General features: G+C 37.3%; 1 protein-coding gene across 1 annotated transcript in view; it reads right to left on the bottom strand.

The window, feature by feature from the left end:
• Positions 1 to 21,088, bottom strand: part of Rev3l (REV3 like, DNA directed polymerase zeta catalytic subunit) — a 133,915-nt gene that overhangs the window by 52,528 nt on the left and 60,299 nt on the right. The window contains exons 6-12 of the mRNA XM_051175551.1: positions 15,640 to 15,734; positions 14,296 to 14,400; positions 13,078 to 13,162; positions 12,839 to 12,987; positions 10,491 to 10,610; positions 5,127 to 5,364; positions 271 to 413 (exon numbers count right to left, since the gene is read on the bottom strand). Coding sequence (XP_051031508.1) covers positions 271 to 413; positions 5,127 to 5,364; positions 10,491 to 10,610; positions 12,839 to 12,987; positions 13,078 to 13,162; positions 14,296 to 14,400; positions 15,640 to 15,734 — 935 coding nt within the window. The remainder of the gene's footprint in view (positions 1 to 270; positions 414 to 5,126; positions 5,365 to 10,490; positions 10,611 to 12,838; positions 12,988 to 13,077; positions 13,163 to 14,295; positions 14,401 to 15,639; positions 15,735 to 21,088) is intronic.

Below are 21,088 nucleotides of genomic sequence, written 5' to 3'. Positions count from 1 at the left end.
TTTGACATATGGTTAGCATATTTCTTAATTTCTTGTTCTACATGAATGATATTAAGGTTTACAGAGCTTCAATCAAGCAACTCACAAATATCCTACCCTTTTGAAAATAAGGAATCACATGTCTATATTTTTTAAAAAGAAAAACTCTTGTAGAAAGACAAAACATAATTGGGTCACTTATAGTTTCACATACTTATATAGGAAATATGATCACAGTTTTCAAATAAAATACATTTTTAGTCAAGTACCTACAACAATTTGTTTTCTTACCACTATTTTCATCTGCAGTCCCATCTAACTGAGGTATAGAAAGATTGGCAAAAAGCAAACTATTATCACTCCACTCCATTTCCTCTTCTGAAGATGAGTCATCATCTTCAGTTGAACTTCTGTGGGCATTTCTACACAGTGACCTAAAGAATATTAAAATTCATTGGTGAGGATTATCGTTAGAAAAAGATGCATCTGGGCTCAGCAGTGAAGAGCGTAAGACTCTCATTTCAGTCCCAGAACCCACACGGTGGCTCCCAACTGTCCCAACTGTCCGCAACTCCAGTTTCAGGGGATCTGACACTCTCTCCTGGCTTCTGTAGACAATTCACACATGTGATATACAGACACACATGCAGTCAATCACTCATACATAATAAAAGTGTATAAAATCTTAAAAAGGTGCATCTTTGATGCAAATTTTCTGACTTGATCATGAGAGTATAACAAGACAAATATGTAAAAATAACATTTTAAAAAAGAAAAACAGATTTATTTTGCTTTATTTATATGTACTGCTATGGGGCCTGCAAAAGTTAGAATTTATAACCTCATTCATGAAGCAGAAAGCATCATAATTCTTACTCATAGTCACAACATTTTGGATTACTAGATCCATGTTCTTCCTCACAGACTCCCCTTTATTCCTATCCAACAATGCAGAATCAAGGTACTTCTAAAAAGGTTGCATCCTAACATACTTTAAGGCATTCATAAATGAATCACTAGACTCTGAAATGAAAAACAAGAGAGGTGAGCTGGGGCATTCAAATCAGAGCTAGAGAAAGTAGCATATGACCCAAGAGCCAGAAGACAACATAACTGAGTTGATCTTACAATAGCTACAAGCAAGGTTGCCGAAAACCTTAGGAAACTTTAGGAAAGTCAGCTAGTTTAAGTTCTATCCCATATTTAACTAGTCTGGGACTTTCACTCCCATTTAGATGCTCAAAATCTTTCTTTCTATACATAACTTTTTCCCTTTGGCCTCCACTGCTTGAAAATAGTATGCCCTGTTAAAGTCTTCCAGACCACAGTTTATCATAAAATCACTTTTAAGTGTTCAAAGAAATATTACATCAGACATCATCTAAATTTTAGTTACTATTATTTATGTTTTCCGAGACTGGGTTTCTCAGTGTAGCCTTGGCTATCCTGGATCTCATTCTATAGACCAGGCTGGCCTCAAACTCAGAGATTCAACTTGATGTCTTTGAACTGGTAACCACCACTCAAGGATCGATTTGGAATGAAAACTGCACTAAACAATCCCAGCTAGCTAGCTGTGATGGTGTGCCTTCTTATAACATTCTGCCAGAGTTTCAGATAAGAACTTCAGACAAGCACCACCTGCTACTCAGAGACCGTTTACAAATGTTACAGCTACTCCTCTTGAGACTTCCTTTGCCCCATGACAGCTAGAAGTAATTCTAAGAAAACTACGCCCCCTTTTCTACAATTGGCTTTGATGGAGTTTTGGTTTTTCCCCTAGAAAATGGATAATTGTCACCTGCTAAGGGTTAGTTTTAAGTTGTGTAGGGTTGGGAATGGAAAATGGCGTTCAGACTCAGAAATCTCTTTTAGAAAAGTTTAAAGGGTATAGATGGGATATATGTAGATTAATATATTTTCTTGTGAACTTTTTAGCAACTGTTAGCTATAGACAACTTATATTATTAAAGGTTTATATATGTTGAAACTTAAGTAAAATGCCCTGGATAATTTGTATATTGTTACAAACTTAAAATTATATGTCATACTGTGTAGGCTCTTCTATTTATGATGTTTTTGTGCACAAATATAAAACTATCTTTATCATATTCTATCTATGTATGGTTCTACATAGGATTAAGATTTTTGTATATTGATAAAATGTAGGATATATATTGCATTATACAGTTCTACCTCTGGTCAAGATATTTCAGTCCTACCTATGAACAATTATATTCTGAAAATTACAGATTATAGTTACCCATGCTTCTTATGCCTAATGATGTTAGCCATTCTATATGTTCTATATGTGATCAGAGATGTACCCAAAATATATATTTGATCTTCAAACACTTCAAAGACCTACAAAATATGGCATTTAAATGTTTTAATAATTTAGAATTCCACTGGCATGAGACACAATTGCTCCCGATAGCACCAAGCTATTCCTGAGAGTATGATGGGCACTGATGACCCTCCAGTCGGAGTTCATCTTCCTCTTGGTTATACTGCACCTATCTGCACCTCTGACTTTGGGTACGCTGTCCTAACTGAGCTAACAGTAGATAAACCTAAAGAGGCTGCTAAACCTTGCCAACTCAGGGTAGGATAGTCTTTCAGTTTTCCTTCTTTTAAGATGGTCTGTCAGATACTCTAGGCCTGAGCCAAAGCTGGTTGCCACAACGTTATTATAAGACCTTGGGTGACTGTCCAAGTAGCCTGCTGTTTCTGTCTTTGCTTGCACCTTTAGGAAGTTGTATGCTTGCACTTCCTACATACCCTAGTAATGTTATTTCCTTCTCAGGTCTTTGATGAGATTGCAGACTAGATAGTCATAGCTAACATCCTCTCTTACCTTACATAAAAAATACTAGGTACAAGACTTAGACTTTCCAGATTAGGACAACAATTGGAATTATGTTATATGCCATTATCCTGGGACTGGACATGTATTATGTGTTTATTGCTTAATGCTGTTCTTGCTGGTTGTAGACCTTAATTTGTATACGTTTTTTACCTTTCCTTCTCCTGGAATATACCTGATATTTGTTATCATTGAATATACTTTTGGAATCAGGCTTAAAACCCTTTTAGTTAGACAAAGGGGACATTGTAGTGACATCTTGCCTTGCCAATGAACTTGTGGTGGTGGCCACACCCTTCAGGCATTGTTTCAGGTGCATACCTGACCCATTATATGGTAGAGGAGAGGCTGGCTCTTGCTCTATTGGGTTGTGAAGAGCATCAGAAAGGTGGAGACTGCATCTTCTGGAGCAGGAAGACCACAGTGGTTATTTACTCTTATCTGTGTAAGTGCTTCCCTAATAAATACCTATTTGTCATTTTATCTTGTGTCTGTAGGACTCATTTAAACCCCACCTTGAGATCCTAATAATTCTAGTCAAACTTTCTATCTGAACAAAAATTAATTTTTAATAGCTGATAGATCTGTTTTCATGTTTTCTGTATAAGGGCTTCCTGTCTCACAGGATAACCCTTCAATCAATACTGGTTCTGTATTCACATACAATGAATATTTTCTTTAAGAATTTTATTTTTCATTTTACATACCAATCCTAGTTCCCCATCCCTTCCTCCAGTGAATATTTTCAACTTCCATGCTATATGGAATAGATATATGCCATTTCCTACATGTTAACCTTCAATATGTAAATGTTTATCACATCTCCCATCCAATAAGACCAAATATTCTCTAGTCTAATATTCTTTAAAAATGACAGTGTTCAAAGATCTTTCTAGTCATCTTTTCTTTCCCTTTACTTTCTTTGCCTTCTTGAATTGTGGTACACATGGTAAAACATAACATTTAACAAATTCCTTTCTATGTTTCTATTATTCAATTTCTCTCTAATACGGTTATGAAATGTTTGAGTCTCAGGAGCAGACTCAAACTAAGCAAGCTCAGAGACTAATTAGAAAACCAAACCATCTGTGATGGCTAACCATGGATACCAACGTGACTGAATCTGGAACCACTTGAAATGTACACACCTGAGCACTCCTGTGATGACTTCCCTGACCAAGTTATCCGAAGCAGGCAGCCCCACCTAAATATGGGCAGCAGGTTCTGGTGGCAGCCCAGACAAAAGGGCATGGAAAAAGGAAACTTGTTTTTTGCCTGCTTGCCCTCACTCTTGCTGGCATATCCTTCTACCCTGCTGCTGTGGCATCCCTTCACCAATATTAGAAAAAGCTTCTTTGGAACTCCAATGCAGACTGAAGGACAGCAGCTCTACAGGAATCCTCCTGGTCTTCAATAAGAGATCAGGCCTGCTGAGACAGCAGCCTCACAGACTGAGCAACTACCAGATTCTTGGCTTCTCCACTGTAAGATGGCCATTGTTCAGATGACCTAGACTGTATCCAGCAAGGCAATCTCATGGATCCCCTTTCATATGATACATTATATACGGCTATTACAAATATATATTCCTTCCATCAGTTCTGTCCCTTTGGAGTACCCTGGCTAAAACATTAGCCTTTTCTTTTTTTAAAGGCATGGTCTTATATACTGTAATCCTGGCTGGCCTAGAATTTTACTATGTAGATCAGGACGGCTCTAACTCACAGAGATCCACTTGCCTTTGCTTCATGAGTCCTGGTATTAAAGGCATGCACTGTCACATCCAGTTCTTACTGACTTTTTAAAGTAAACCAGAGTGTTTGCTTCTCAGACTATGTTGAGATAGGCTTACTATGTAGCCTTGGCTGGTATTAAAGGCACATGTCACACTGTTTGCTCATGTTTAGTATTTAACCATTCAGTCTAATCAGAACAGAAAGCCACTTCTTATTTTTAAGCTGACACTGTACACTGCTATTTAGATTCCTTCACAGTTACTCTCAGAGGGAGCTACTCTTTTCATGCTCTGTGGAAGGAAAGCTTCCATTTTACTGATTGTTCCTTCACATGTGTCAATACTGTATACAAAACAGATGGTTTCTAAGCTTGATCTTTTAAAATGAAGCAGATTATTTTCTTGAACTATTAAATATATGCTACATGAAGGTCAATTTAGTTCACAAGGCATTTTTACAGTATGAATAATAAATAATTTTCTACTCAAGTACAGCAGTGACAAAAAGTATCTATTAGAGTAACTGAAATAACTTAAGAAAATCACCTTTTTTTGGCACAGTGTTCTTCAATATCATTATCCCATCTCTGGGACATCACCAAACTAAGCTCCATTTCCTCTTTTTCAATCTGTGGTGCATTTTCTTCATCATCACTATTTTGGGGATTTTGAGAGTCTCCAAAGGAGTGATATGGTAATGGCATCCTATTCTTTTCTCCTTGATATCCATCACTTTCCAAACCAGCAAGAAGACGTACCAGCGCTTCATCAGGACTACTGTCCACTATAAAACAAGCACATCAATCACCAACAAATAGCTGAAAATTTCTAAATGATTAATAATTGAGACCAATTATGAAACAACACAATAGATGCTGACACATACTAAAAACAATAAAATTGGTACACAGCCACAAATGTTGATGATGTAGCCCTCTCATCAAAATGAGCTCCTTAGGACATCTGAATAAGAAGAATGTAGTGACCTCATTAAAAAGACTGTCAGATTCCACTTCACATCTACTAAATGATAATTTCTGAGGGAGGATCCAGGGACGGGTATTTTTGAAGAGTTGCCCAAACTTACTTAGGTATGGAGAGAACAAAAGAAAATATGGCCATAACTGGTAAACATATTCACATCAATGATAGCCAATTAAGTATAATAAGTATGCATACATGTAAACATCTTATCCTACACTAAAACTTTACTCACAGGATAGTCAAATAAAATCTAGTTGAGATACATAAGAAAGTTTTAAAAAGCAGTTTACAGTCTAATTTTTATGAAACAATACCATATATACTCAGATTCTTAAAGTTAAAAGTCACATAGTGTCAAGTGTTGAAAAGGCTGTGATGAACCTGAAATCTTCATTACTGCTGCACAGGTTGTAAAAATGTCTCTAAATACTTGTATCTTGAAACAATGTCCTGTAATATGCTAAATGAGACAGGCTGAGTGTTGGAACCAGAAAGAGGAAGGCAGGGTGAGAGTTGACACTCAAGGCTCATCCATCCTCCAGCCTTCAGGGCAGCACAGAGTGGCTGATGGGTGAGCGAATCACAGTTGGTCCATGAGTCATGCCCACATAATGAGGCATCCACAAAACCCAAATAACTGCAATTCTGTTTTCATTTTGGGTTCAGAGATTATATACAGGTACATAAAATCAAACATGTATGTGTACATATGTGTACATGACTCGAAATTAGATGGAAGGCAAGGAGAGGTAAGAAGAGGGAGTTAGCAGGTATATGGGGAATATTCTCAATGTGTAAAATGTACATTTCAGAAAGTTTAAATAAGGAAATAACAGAAAATGGTGGGAGTGCAAACCCTCAAAACTCAAAGAAGAGCTCACTTTTGAGGGCGTCTGGGTAGACAACACAGGAGATCCCCCAGAGCCTGGTACAGATGACATGGAGACACTGGGCCTCTTCTCTCGTCCCTCACTACACCCACTGGCTCTGGCTTACTGGTAACCTCCGCAACAGGCTTTATAATTCAGTAATAAATCTGCTTGCCGTAGTTTGGTGATCTGCTCAATAAAATTAATTGAGCCTGAGAAAGGAGTATAGAGGTCCTTTCCTGTGAAATCTAACATAGTCTCCAAGTAGATAAGGGTTAGAAATGAATTGAATTAGAGAACATCCAAGTGTTATCCATTCCAGAACCAACTGCTTGCCAGGTATATGGGAAAAATTGCCTACACATCTAGTCACAAACATATTCTGTCTTGACTGTTATGGTTAGGAATTTAGGAGAAACTGAGTTTATTTTCCACCTACATCCACACTACATAACCTATTAATTCCACTACCACATGTACACGCAAGAAAACTTGAAAATATTTTGATGGTTTTACAGTTTTACTTGTAGTGACTATCTGGGTCAGCATGAGAAATACACAATGTCTTTCAGACGCCTGCACATCACCTCCCTGCGCATGTGCAAGTAGAGGCCTAAGGTTGATGTTGGGAATCTCTCAATTTCATTTCTACATTAGCTTTCATAGAAATAGCTTTCCATTGCAGTTATTTATAAAATGGGATTGATACCAAGAAAATATAGAGAATTAAAATAAATGCTAAAAAAAGAAATTAGTCAATAACTAGGGAAATGAATTAGTTCACGAAAGGAGAAATGCAAATGGCAACTAATATAAAAAAATACACTGACGCAAGGATTTTATTTTCTTTGGGACAGGACTCCTAGAATTCATCATGTAGATCAGGTTGCCTATGCTTCCCAAGGGCTAGGACTAGGAGTTTGGGCCACCAGGCCATGCTGAGGCAGTCCTCCTAATCAAACCCAGAGCTCACTGATAAGGCTAGTCTCATTAGCCGCCAGCTTACTCCTGGGGCGCATCCTCTACCTCCTCAGGACAGGGCTCTAAGTGCAGCCTGTGACACACACGCCCCCCCACCCCCCCCCACCCCCCGGCACTGATGTGGGCCCTGAGGGCTTGGGTGCCACTTCTCTTGCTCGCATGGCAAATGGCAAGCGCTTTAACTGTACACTCATTAAAACTATTTGTCTGACTTCATGTGCATGGGTACTTGGGATGTGTGTCAGCAGTCAAACAAGAGGGCGGAAGTGGGGGTTGGGTACTCTGGGATAGGAATTAAAAACAAGTCTGACATTTGGGTTCTAGGACCCAAACCTGCGTCCTCTGAAAGAGCAGCCGAATGCTCTTAACTGTAGCCATCTTTCCATCTCACAATTGAGTTCTTTATGGCTCAAAAACAAACAGACAAACAAAAGCACTGTGCATAACTAAACCACATTTTCTTTCTCTCTTTGACATTTAGACTGGTCTGACTTCCGTATTTGAGTGGTATGTGAGCTCAGGGCCTCAGCTGCGGGGGGCAGGGGGGTGGGGTGGGGGGCACTCAGTGCCCCTGAGCTACACTCCTCCTCTTGTATCTTTCTATTCTTCTCTTTCTTAAAGTCTCTGTCACCCTGGCAGGCCTCACACTTTCTGTCCTCCTGCCTCAGGCCCAACAGAAGTTTGTTCCCTTGATGGCAGAGGTTCTGCCTGGGATAAGGCATCATCTCAGGGTAATTCTGATGGCTGACATTGAAGACGTTCCCTGTACACTCACTGGTCACTTAAATTTCTCCTGTTGAGAACTGACTCATTTGCTTAGGTATTGACTTCTTTAAGACTTATTTTTGTTTTGTGTGTATAAATATTAGCATGTATGCATGTATGTGTGTGCACCACAGGCATGCTTGGTATTCATGAAGGTCAGAAGAGAGCACCACATATGTTGTTGGAAGCTGTTGTGTGAGTGCTGGGAACTGAACCTGGGATGATGGAAGAGTAGCAAAAGCATTCTTGACTGATGAGCCATTTCTCCGGTCCCCACCTCCCTTAAGAATTTAATTATTTGTGTTCTACATATACTCTAGGTTATCAATATCCTGTTGTAAATATGGCTAGTGATGAAGATAATTCCACAAAAGCTTATTATTCCATGAATAAACATGTCATAATATTTACAATACCCCCAAATTAGAAAAAAACAAAATACACATCAACCGATAATCAAATGTATTATGAAATAAATAGAATACTACTGATCAAGAAAAAGGTAATAAAAGCACTGACATAAGCTATAGCACGGATGAACTTTGAGAATATTATGCTAATTAAAAGCAGCCAGATATAGGGAATTGTTTGAATGATTCCATTTATATAGAATGTTCTAGTTAGATAAACTTAGTAAAAGAGAATGTTTGCCCATTGTTGCTAAGGAGTACATGGATTTTCTGGGGATGATAAAAATGTTCTGAAATTGGAAAATAGTACAGGTTGCACAAATACAATAATGCACCTTGGTAAATGTTTTAAAAGGACATTAAAACACCCCCTCCCAGTCTGTTACACAACTCTTCTCTCTATAGAATGAGGCAAGTTAACATTCTCCATTCACTAAAATACCAAGTTTTATGTTTTCTTTGTTAATGTTTAAGAATTAGGCTCAGGGAGGGGCTGGAGACATGGCCCAGTGATTAAAAGCACATAACTCTCTTGCAGAGGGCCTGACTTTGTTTCCCAGAACCTACTGCCTGTAAGCATCAGGGGATCTGATATCCTCTTCTGGCTCCATGAACACCTGGACATATGTCATCCTCCAACAGAAACATTTCAGTCATGTTAACAGATGTAATACAAAATGAAAATAATTGCTTACAGCTTGCTTTGATAGTGTTTACTTCTTAAACCTAAAATTACAATTAGTTTTCATTTTTCCTGCCTCATTCTTTTAGAGCTTTGCTGACACTTAAACTGTTGGACTCATATCTGCCACTGGAACAACTTATGAATTAGGGATCTGCCACTCACTCTGTTTTCAATTTCTTAAATTCTTCTATGTCCTCTCTTAACATTTGTTTCGCTACATTTGGTATATGTACTAATTATTCAACTAGAGAAATATATTTGAGATCACAACCTCACAGGACGATTTCTTTTTAAAATTTGATTATTCATTTAAAAGTTAAAAAGTTCCTTATGCAAAATGTTTTTAAATAAGTATGTACAATGACTTTGGGATTGCCCACAACCAGTCAGTCAGCTTACATTCCACTTAGATGAAAATGTAGAGCGGGCATTAGATGGAGGTGGGAATCATACCTGATATTATACTAATAATAGCGAGCAAAACAAGAAACATAATGTATAAATGGCTTATGATCATTAAAAGGCATTTAAGGTGATGCAACAACACTCAGAAATAACAGTCATGTGCTACACTACATCAAATTCAATGGCTTGCATGTAAATCTCCTCGTAGTACAGTAAACCATCATCACTTTACTATGCTTCATCTACAGTATTGTTTTAAAATGCATGTATTTGGGAGCTCACACAGTAGTCAATGTGCTTACTTTGCAAGTGTAAGGACCAGAGTTTAGATCCTCAAAAACCCATATAAAAACTGGTGGGTGGAGCAACCCACCTGTAATTCTTGCCCTGGAAGGTGGAGACAGGGGAAGGTTCCCCTTTGGATGTGACAGACTCTGCCTCAGTGATTAAGATTGAAGAACATTTAAGGATGGTTTCTGACATGGGGCCTCCAGATGCATGTACACACACATGCTTGCTTATCCCTACACACGTAAAAACATGTACATATGTATACATACTACACACATGGAAAAGAGAAAAATAAAATTTGCTTTACTCCTATGTAGAGCTACAAGAAAAGGCTTTCTTTCATAGCTGATTTTTTTAAGGAAAAACTATGCAGAAAACACAAAACTACTTGATTTCATGTGATGCTTAATTTTTATACTCAGTACTTACTAAATATAAAATGTTTACTTCTTAATAATCAAAGGAAAAATAAAAAAAAAATAGAAATTCGCTTTGGTTAAAACATGCTACATTTACTTACTGAAAGCCGGTGTCTCACTCAGTCTTTGAGTCAAAGGCTGGAAAGTCTGACTAGTTTCCATGAGGTTCAAAATTGCTTCTTCATTAATAAGTGCATCTTCTACTTTATGCCTCGCGTTACCTTAAGACGACAATGAATGCAAGAGCATTGAGGGAAAGCATTGAGGGAAAGGCGAGGCTCTAAGCTATCAGCTTATACGACACAGAAATTGGGTTAAGTTATGGGATAGTACAGTGTAAATCTACTTTAAAATTCTGAAATTTTAGCAAAACATATTAAATAAAAATGCAGTAAAAATAAAAAAAAAAAAAAGCCACAGGAACATCTTAATCAATCACACGAGTTTAACAAAAATTGAAGAATGTTTTATTATCTACAAAATATAAGGAACTCCTTATAATAGACCAGGACTTGAAAGATGGTTCAGCAGTTATGTCCGGAATGTTCTTTCAGATGATCAGAATTCAGTTCCCAGAAACTGTAACAGCCAGTTTACAACCTCCTGGAAACTTCAGCTTGAGAAGACGCAACGCCCTACTCTGGTCTCTGTGGGGACCTATACACACTCACACAAAGACATGCATACGTAAATACATGCATACACACACACACACACACATACACACATGCACGCGTGCATGCACACACACACCCCTACCTTTAAAAAAAAAAAAAAAAAAAAAAATCAATGACCTTATGGGAAATGGGCAAAACACATTAAAATCAATTATTAAATAAAGAAACCCATATGGCCTTTAATTTGTTTCAATTCACTGGTCATGAGAAAATGAAGATTAAAATAAGGAAATGAATGCCATTTCAAAGAACTATAGCAGCATAAATTTTTTTTTAATATTTCACTTGTATCTATTATTTAATTTAGCACATTCTAATGTTCTCTAGGGTCCTCCTGCCTAAAAACACTACATATGAAACAAAGTGAATAATCAACAAACCTTCATTATTCTCCTACATTTCAATTTCATACAAGCTATATTTTTGCATGCATCCTATTATCTAGCTATACATATATATTCTGTAAAGAAAGACTTGCACAAAGCCATTACGGAGGCAGATAAAGCCCTAGGCATAAGTGAAAGTGATCTAATACTTGTAAAGAAACAGTTATTAAAGTAAAACATTAGTCAGTGACTAAAATGAATAAACAATGACAAATTTCAATTAAGATGTTGATATAAAAATATAATCTCTACTAGAAACAAAGGAAATAAAAATTAAATCTCTATGAGATAGCATTTCAGATTCCATAGTACTAAAGAGATAGTATCAAGTGTAAAATAAAAACACTAAATTATAGGAAGCCTTAAATAATTTTGTTAGGAATATAAAATAGTACACCCACTATGGAAAACCATTTGGCATTTCATTTAAAAACTAAACACAAAAATATCACACTTTGTACAAATTCCAATCACTGCTATCTACTAAAAAGAAATGAAAACATGTTCATACAAAGACATGTTTACCTAAGCATTACTTTAATAGTCTCCCGTCTTCAAAGACAATTTTTACATTAAAGTTTACTTTGCAACTAGTTTATTTGCTGCTATTTCTAGTATTTTATAATTCTTCTTACGACACTTATGTTAAATTTCATATTTTTTATTTTCATAGCAACATTATTTTTATCAATCAAATGTGAAAGCAACTGTAATATCCACCAACTAATAAATGAACTAATAAGTATAGCATTTGGTAATAAAAGGAATGAAGTATTGATAATCACCACAGCATAGATAAACCCTAAAAGGTTTTGCTAAGTGAAAGAAGTAAAAACCCATATTGTATGATTTCATTTAAATGACATATCCAGAAATGTAGACGGACAAGCGTCTAAGGAAATGATTATTTGGGAGTCAGAGCTGGGAATGGTCATGACCAACAATGAGAAAGCCTATAGGTTGATTGATATTTCCTAAAGTTAGAACATATGGAGTAATTATGTGTTTAAACTGGGTGAATTTTATGCTCTGTAGCTTATTTCTCATTATCTGTTTAAAAATTACAAAATTTTGAATGTAAAGGCATGTTGCTTAATCTATGCCAAGTACAACATCGTTTTTATAAAATTTGAAATGGTAAGCAACAGCACATATTATAAATATACATATATAAAAAACTTGTCACAAAATTTTACATTGTAACAGTTTACAGCAACTTTAGCCTTGTGTTTATCTTTCAAGACATAGAAAGGGTAAAAGAACAGGAAACAGGAGAAAGCCAAACAAAGAAACTAGGAAATGGTCAAACAGTAACTTAAATGTCCAATGTAATGATGTTTGTTTTAGTATTTTCTGTTCAGCTGAAAGATACTCAGATAATCTCACCTTTGCTCAAATCTGCATCTTTGTGGACTTCTATCATGTTGGCTGGTGTACACGGAAGCATTTCAGGAGAAAGAATCTCAGAGTGCAATGTTAATTCAGCAGAGAACTCTTGGGATCCATTGTTGTAGTCCACAGATCCTGATAATGTTCTGCTTAATTAAAACATAACTTTTAAATATAACAACTATGTAATAAAGCAATAAAATTAGCTCTCAGCTCTGTAATAAATAACCACTTACACAGAAAAATCATTCTGTTTGAGAATTTCTTGAAGTCTCTTCTGAAATAGTTTTTCACTTTCTGTTGCTGGCACGAATCTGCAATCTTTAAATTTGAAAGATGCATTAGATAGCAAATGAGTGAAATACTTTACCTTTCTCCTTAAGGAGCTTTGAAAAACAATACAGCAATTTCTTATTTTCTCTTAACCCACATTTCACAACAAAGTTCTGTTATAGAATCATACAAAAGAAAAATGGATGTTATTAAACAATGAAATTAAGAATTTATTATCACTTCAAGTAAAACAAAACAAAATAGAAAAAAAATTGCTCTCTACTCACAAACAACATATATTCAAAATTAGAAATTTTCTCCTTTGTAAAACATATTTCTATTTTAAAAGGCATAACAGGACACTTAAGTTTTATCAAAACATTTTTGGCACTTTAGATATAACACTGAAATGTAAAATTTTTAATTGGACTTCAGTAGACTTATAATATTTGTTTTCTGAGTCATCCTTTACACTCTGTAAAAAATATTTACTTATTTGTATTTTATGTGCATTGGTGTTTTGCCTGCACGTTTATCTGTGTGAGGAGATAGGATCCTGGACTCACAGAGCTGGGAGCTGCCGTGTGGGGGCTGGGAATTGATCCCAGGGTCTCTGGAAGAGCAGTCAGTGCTCTTAACCTCTGAGCCATCTCTCCAGTACTTTACACTTTTATCTTTAAAGTTTTGCTGCTATATTCTGTGACATCGGAACTTTCAAATTCTTTCAGAATATACCAACATTCAGTAATAAATGAATATTTTCCTCAGAGTTGTACATGTTGATCAAGGTAAGGGTTTATATGACTTTTCAGAAAACAGTGAGGACAGTTATTCCACAGCTGACACTTCCAAAGCAGAACAAATAAAATGGTGTTTCTAAGCTGAGATCCATGGCTTTCAATATTTTATTTGGAAATAATGAAGAGAAGAACATAGTAAAATAAGAAAAAGGAACAGCGAACTGTTATGGCAAGAAGATAAGGTACTCAAAAACCAAGAACACACAGAGATAACAATAAAGGGTGGAACGTTATTAAAGGTTTATTGGTTGTACAGCAATGACAATAAGTATGAAAAAAATTAAAGGTAATTTAAGAAATAAAATCTGGTGCTAAGGGAAACTCAATGACTATCTTTTTCCAATACTTCCTTAAGTCGTTAGAGCATTACCAGGCTCATACCTTGTGATTCAGGCTGGCTGATTTGCGAGCTTTCATTTCTGTCTCTTCGCCGTTGCTTTTCATCTTCCCATATGGCCTGCAGCCCGGGGTTTCCACCAATTTGAGCTGCAATCACAAAACTACAAGGGTCAAAGTGAAACATTCTTTCTATAAACCCTCTAAGCTTTAATAAATACTTTTTTGGGGTGGGGCAGAGTCTTAGTGTGTATCCCTGACTGGCCTGGAATTCATTATGTAATCCAGGCTGGTCTGGGATTCATAGAGATCTGTCTGCTTACGTTTCTCAGTGCTGGCATTAAAGGCATACACTACCATATACAACAATATTAATATTATCTTTTAAGAAAAACACTTATAGCCAGGCAGTGGGGGCATATGCCTTTGATCCCAGCACTTGGGAGGCAGAGGCAGATGGATGTCTGTGAGTTCAGGGCCAGACTATTCCACTAGGTTCCAGACAACATCCAAAGCTACAGAGGAAAAACCCTGTCTCAAAAAAAGAAGAAGAAGAAGAAAGAAAAAACACTGTGTACACTATAATGGACAAATTATCCCAAATCTAAGTTTATCATGTTGCTTCCTTTCTGGCTTCCCCACCCCCCCTTAAATGACTGAAAGAAATCAGCGAGGGAGAAAATTCAAATATCTGATGAGATGCAGTAAGTCTGAAGCTTCTCTCCATGTCATACTGCCTATATATTGTTATTCAGTGTCACTCGGTTTCATATCTAGGTAACATGGTCATGCAGAGAGATGGAAACAAAAATGAGCAAATGACTGCCTATTGTGATCCGACATGAAGGGTTTTCTCAAGGGTTGTGTGTTGAATGCTTGGACCCGGGCTGACAGCTACGCTTCAGAGGTGACTGGATTATGAGGGCACTAAGTTAACCGATGAAAGGACCCGTTTATTTCAGAGCTGAAAGGGCTCTTAGGAGTGGGCACAGTTGGAGCAAGTATGTCAGGGGAGAAGGAGTGCTGAGGGATTTATCTTGTCTCGGCCCCTTGCTGTCTGATTTGATTCCTAGCTTCTGTGACGTGAACAACTTTGCTCATCATGCCCTTCTGCCATGACTCACCATAACCCTGGAAGTGGTGGAGCCAGATGACCATGGACTGAAAACTCAGAAACCGAGAAGCCCAAACAGGTCTTTCCTTAAGAAGGTTTCCCCTGGTGTTTGTCAATGCAGAAGAAAGCTGACCAGCATACCCTCTCATCGGGGACAGGCGGCACACTTACAACACCCTGCCTTCTCCTTCTATAGAACCCTCTCAGCGTCGACCCTACTTCCATCATTATGCTTCACCAAGAAAAACACATATTAAGAAAAACTGTGTGCGTACCCTCAACGTCCAGCCTGTTTAAGATGTCAGCAGCTACAGCATCCACTTCTAATTCACATGTGCTCTGAGGTTCAACACCTTCCAGTAATAAAGAGCTGAAAAGAAATAGTATCAATGAGTACAGTAACTGTGCTGCCACAGCTTCCCAAATCATTGTTGTTGCTGCCGAGGATCTGAGAGTTTTTTCTTACGCAGAAATTTATGTTTTGGAAGTAATAGAAGACATGAGGATATGAACGAATTCATGATTATTCATGATACACTGTAAGGAATAGATTAATAACAGGGTAGGAAAAATTGTAAGGACAGTCTATTGATGCCATGTAAAATGTGGTCTAAATATCCTGAATCATTTATATGGAAGAAAAATTTAATGTTCAGCATGTGGCTCTGACCAAGAAAATGGTTCATAGAGGGATAACATAAGAACTCATTAAAAATTATGAATATAGAAAGTAAGTTGCCTAGAAGCATCTCCCCCTGTAATCATATATGCTTTTCAGATAAGGGAAGGTAAGCAACTGAAAAATGGGCAAGTGAGTCACCATGCTGGTCCTTAGCTACTCTTGAGCTGAAGATGATTTACAAAGTTTCACAACAACTCCAGTGATAAACCACATGAATGTTGAACAGTGGCAATAGTACTTTTATGAGAACTATACTAGGTTGTCACTCAGGAAGAGACCATGTAACTGTCCATTGCTCCCAGAGTGCACAGAAACCTGGTACAGGCCCTAGTCTGCTTGTCTCAAATGTCAGATTTCATGCCAGAGCATGAAATGAAAATGAAAGATTAATAACTTTACTTGAAAGTAGGTGATACAGATTTTATTAACATTTTATTGGATATTATTTTTAAATAATTTAAGAAAAACATTAGGAAGCTGTCATTTTCTATTCTTGTCCTAAGGAAAATTTGGTAGGACATTGGACATTAATTTGTCATGGCTAGTGGTATAGCTCAATGGTAGAAAGCCTGCCTGGGATGAGGTCTGACCCTGATCATTAACAGTATCCTCCCACCACAAAACAGAACAAACAAATTAATTTGTTAAATCACACACACACACACACACACACACACACACACACACACACCCCAGCACCTTTGTGCCATCTCTACAGTAGGCTATATAGTAAGCTAACTTATCACAACATATTCCTTTATCTTTTAGAAAACAAACAAAGTAGATTGGCCAAATCCACTTTGCCATGATTTAAGTGCTAGACAGTAGAGTTCATAGCCAATAATTTTCTTCTTCTACTAATATGTTTTGCAATTTTAAAGAATTATATTGGCAGAATGTAAGAATTTTGATAAAAATGAATTATTAAGATTAGTACTTTGAGAATAAAGACTCAGCAACACTGAAAAAATATAAAATCTCAATCAAAAAAGAAAAAAATTGTTTCTTTTTGAGACAGTGTCTCTCTACACAACCCGTGGCTATCCTGAAACTCAGGGTGTAGACCAGGCAGCTTCAAAATCAGAGATCCACTTAGCTTTGCCTCCCAAGTACTGGGATTAAAGATGTGTAACACCATGCCCAGCATTTTTTGTTGTTTTTAAAGACAAAACATGGCGAATTATAGGCTAGGCTGGCCTCGGGATCCCTGACCTTTCTGCTGAGCCTCCCTTGTGCTAGTATCACAGGTGGACATCACCATACTTAGAAAATAGAAATTTGTAACTATGTTTTTGCTTTTATTACAAAAGTATTTCAAAGTCCCAAAGTATTTCTAGAAGGGATAAAAGTTCTCAAAATAAAAAATATTTTCAGTAAAATAGGCTTGAGTCATTAAGTAAATGCAGAAAATTCATTTTGGTTATTAAAATTTCATAAGTAATACAACAGAAATTACACTTTAAATATTTCTGTTCCTCTTTAAATATTTCTGAATATAGGTGATCAACTAATTAGAGTCATGGCAGATAGAATTTAAACACTTATAAACTAAAAATACCTACAGGTTGATTCAGCTTGCCTTACGAGCATGGCGGCCTGAGTCCAATCTCTGAGACCAAACCCATGGAACAGCATGAGAACTGACTCCTAAGTTGTCCTATGGCCACCTTGCGTACCCACAAACACATCCCCCACTTCGTGTGTGTGCGCATGTGTGTGTGTACACGTGCACATGTGCGTGCACGCGCGCACACACACACACAGAGTCTAAAGCATTAATCTTCTGTATCATTCTAAAGGGAAGGCAGAGTGGAATTACTGTAGTTATACTAATGACTTATGTAGCTTTATCACTGTAGTAAATGATTCTGAATGACCATGGCACATGATAATTCCCACTTAAGACAGAAAGTAAAGGAAAGCATCTGACTTGGCATTCCCATCTTCTTACAACTCTTACTTGTTATGGCCTGTGTGATGTTTATAAAGGGATATCAAATAATTCACCATATTTTTATACAGGTTCCCAGAAGAATGTGCTAGAACTAGGGAGAGAAATGAGAGTGAACAATTCTAGTTATGGGAAAGCTTCCGGCATTATCTTTTATTTGTATTTAATGAAATCTCAGATTTTCAGATAACGTAAACATTATGGAGAAAAAGGACAGGCTCTCAACCAAATAAACACACAGAGCCAGCAGGGAGTTGTGAAGAGCATCTATAACCCACTTGAGGGATGCAGAAGGAAAAGTATGAGTACAAGTGTAATCATACATAGTGAATCTCAGGTTCTCCAGGACTACACAGTGAGACCATCTCAAATCAGTATAAAAGAAACCTACCCCTTCATCTGAGTTAATAATTTCACTAGCTTGCCTAAACTAATTTGTAGAACTCTTAAAAACAGTAAGACTTCTTACAAACATCTAAAATTAAATGTTATAGTACAATTCCAATTTTAACCCTAGTCAATGTACCTTTATTATAGTGTTATGACTTGACAAGAAAGATTGCTGAATGAGGTTTCAGATTGTTAATAAGCAGACTTGGGGGATAGTAATTACCCTTATTACTTGAAACCTTTAAAAAAAAAATCTGACAGAATATTCGAGCAATAAAAACTTTACCATTACTTAATGAGAATCTTTCTTAACTTTAGGTGGAAAAGAAACCTTAAGTAATTTTATAATATGGAAACTAAATTCGTGTGATGGTGGCTTTGTGTCAACTTCACACACACTAGAGTAATCTAAGAGGGAACCCCAATAAAGAGGGTACCTCCACCAGACTGCTCTGTAGGCAAGTTTGTGGGGTATTTTAGTCAGCGATTGATGTGAAGGTCCCTGTCACTGTGATCACTGGTATCACTGTGCTACCCATGGGCAGAGAACCCTAGGTTACATAAGAAAGCTGACCAAGTCACGGAAAGAAAGCATGGGCAGGCACTGCTTTAGTTCCCGCCCGACTTTTCTCAGTGATGGACAGTGATCACAGAGTTGAAAGATAAAATAAAGCCTTCCTTTCCCAAAGTGGTTTTTGGTCAGTGTTTATCACAGCTACTGTGACCAACTAGGACAAAAATTGGTACTAGAAAGGAGGTTCCTGCAATGGACCTGATCGTGTTCCTTTGACTGCAGAAGTGTTCGGAACTCTGAGCTTGAAAGGGCATTGGATGTTCAAAGTTTAGTAAGCTCTTGTGGGAAGTTGGAAGGTAGAAATGTTAAGAGAGATGCAGATAATGGGGGCCTCACTTGTCAAGTTTCACAGAGAAGCAAAGACTCCATCAGGGCTGTTGGTGTGATATTTTGTATTAAAATCTGTGGGGCTGAAGAATCAGCTGTAATCAACAGGAAATCAGCATTACTAAATGACATCTTTGCTTTTCTAGGACAACTGAGGCTGATTAGCTGGGGGACAGGGGGTGGCTAAGGAATCAGCTATGACTGGTAGGAGACCAGCATCACATTCAAAGAGACAGAATCTCCTGCCCACTGTTTCCTCAGGGTTGGCACACAGAAGCTGTGATCTAGAAGTGACCAAGACTGGCTCTCAAGCTGGTGGGCAAATCCCTGGCCCAGCAGCCAGGGTGGTGGCTCTCTGGGCAGGTATCTTGGCTTATATAAGAAGAACAAGCTGAGGAAGCCGCAGAGAGCAAAGAAGCAAGCAGCACACCTTTGTGGTTCTGCTTCAGCTCTTGCATCCAAACTCCTGCCTGACTCTCCTTCCTTACTGGGCTGTAAGATGAAATAAGTCCTTCCTTCCCAAGCTACTTTGGTCATGGCTTTTATCATAGCAACTGAAAATAAACCAGGGCAATTAGGTAAGCCCTAAGAGCAATATATCTTTGGTTTGGTTTATCAGGTAGGGTTTACTAAATAGCTTGATCTGGCCTCAATCTTCCAATCTTTGTGCTTCAACCTATCAAGTCTCAGGAGTATAACACTGCATCCACCACTCAAAACAAGTACTTTCATTATCATTTTAAGTTCAACCAATGTTTTCTTTGTTTTTTATTTGTTTGTTTGTTTGTTTGTTTCAAGACAGGGTTTTTCTGTGAAGCCCTGAATGTCTTAGAACTTACTACATAGATCAGGCTAGCCTCAAACCCAGAGATCTGCCTACCTCTGTCTCCCAAGTGCTGGGATTAAAGGCACGTATCACCATCACCCAAGAATAAGTTTCTTAATATAAAATAAAAGATAACATCAATGAATACTAGCAGCCCACCCCATTCTTCACACATGCTAAAAGAAAAAATAAAAAAAAATCAGTGAGCTGGGAGATAGCTCAGCTTACCACATAAACATGAGAACTAAGTTCAGTTCTCTACTATCTGTGTAAAAACCTGGGGGTAGCATCCTTAGTCTGTAATTCTATCCCTGAGGAAGAGGAGAAAGGAAGTTCTCTGGGGCTTGCTGTTCACCTAATTAGTAAGAGCCACACGTGTGTACACATGCACACACACACTACACACACCACACACACACTATGCAGACATAAACTACACACACACTACACACAGACATACACTACACACACACGCACATTCACACACACACACTACACTTAATAAATATAGTTTAAAATAATAAATATAAATTTAAAAACACATCTAGGCCAGCAGGATGGCTCACCGGGTCACTTGCTACCAAACTTGATGACCTGAGTTCTATGTCTATATATGGTAGAAAGAGTAAACTGACTCCAACAAATTATCCTCTCATCTCTGTGCATGTGCGACATACCCAACAGATAATAAATGCACGTTTAAAACCTTTTAAAAAATGAGTGACATACATGTAGTTAAAAGGAGGAAAAGTAAAACCATGTTGCCAATAACACAGTGACCAATAAGAAGCTCGAGACAACTTGAGCAAATCTATTTAGGACAAAAAAGAAATCCCTTAATTTTATACAGAAAAGCTATTGACTAATAATTTAGGAAGGTGTGATTACATGTCTGCTTTACGACAGGAAAAATCTAAGCATTTGGAATATACTACAACTAACAAAAAGTATAATCAACAAAAGAGTTAAACAAG

Source organism: Phodopus roborovskii, unplaced genomic scaffold (genome assembly GCF_943737965.1).
Source record: "Phodopus roborovskii unplaced genomic scaffold, PHOROB, whole genome shotgun sequence".
Classification (NCBI taxonomy): Eukaryota; Metazoa; Chordata; class Mammalia; order Rodentia; family Cricetidae; genus Phodopus; species Phodopus roborovskii.
This window is presented reverse-complemented; position numbering and strand designations above follow the sequence as displayed.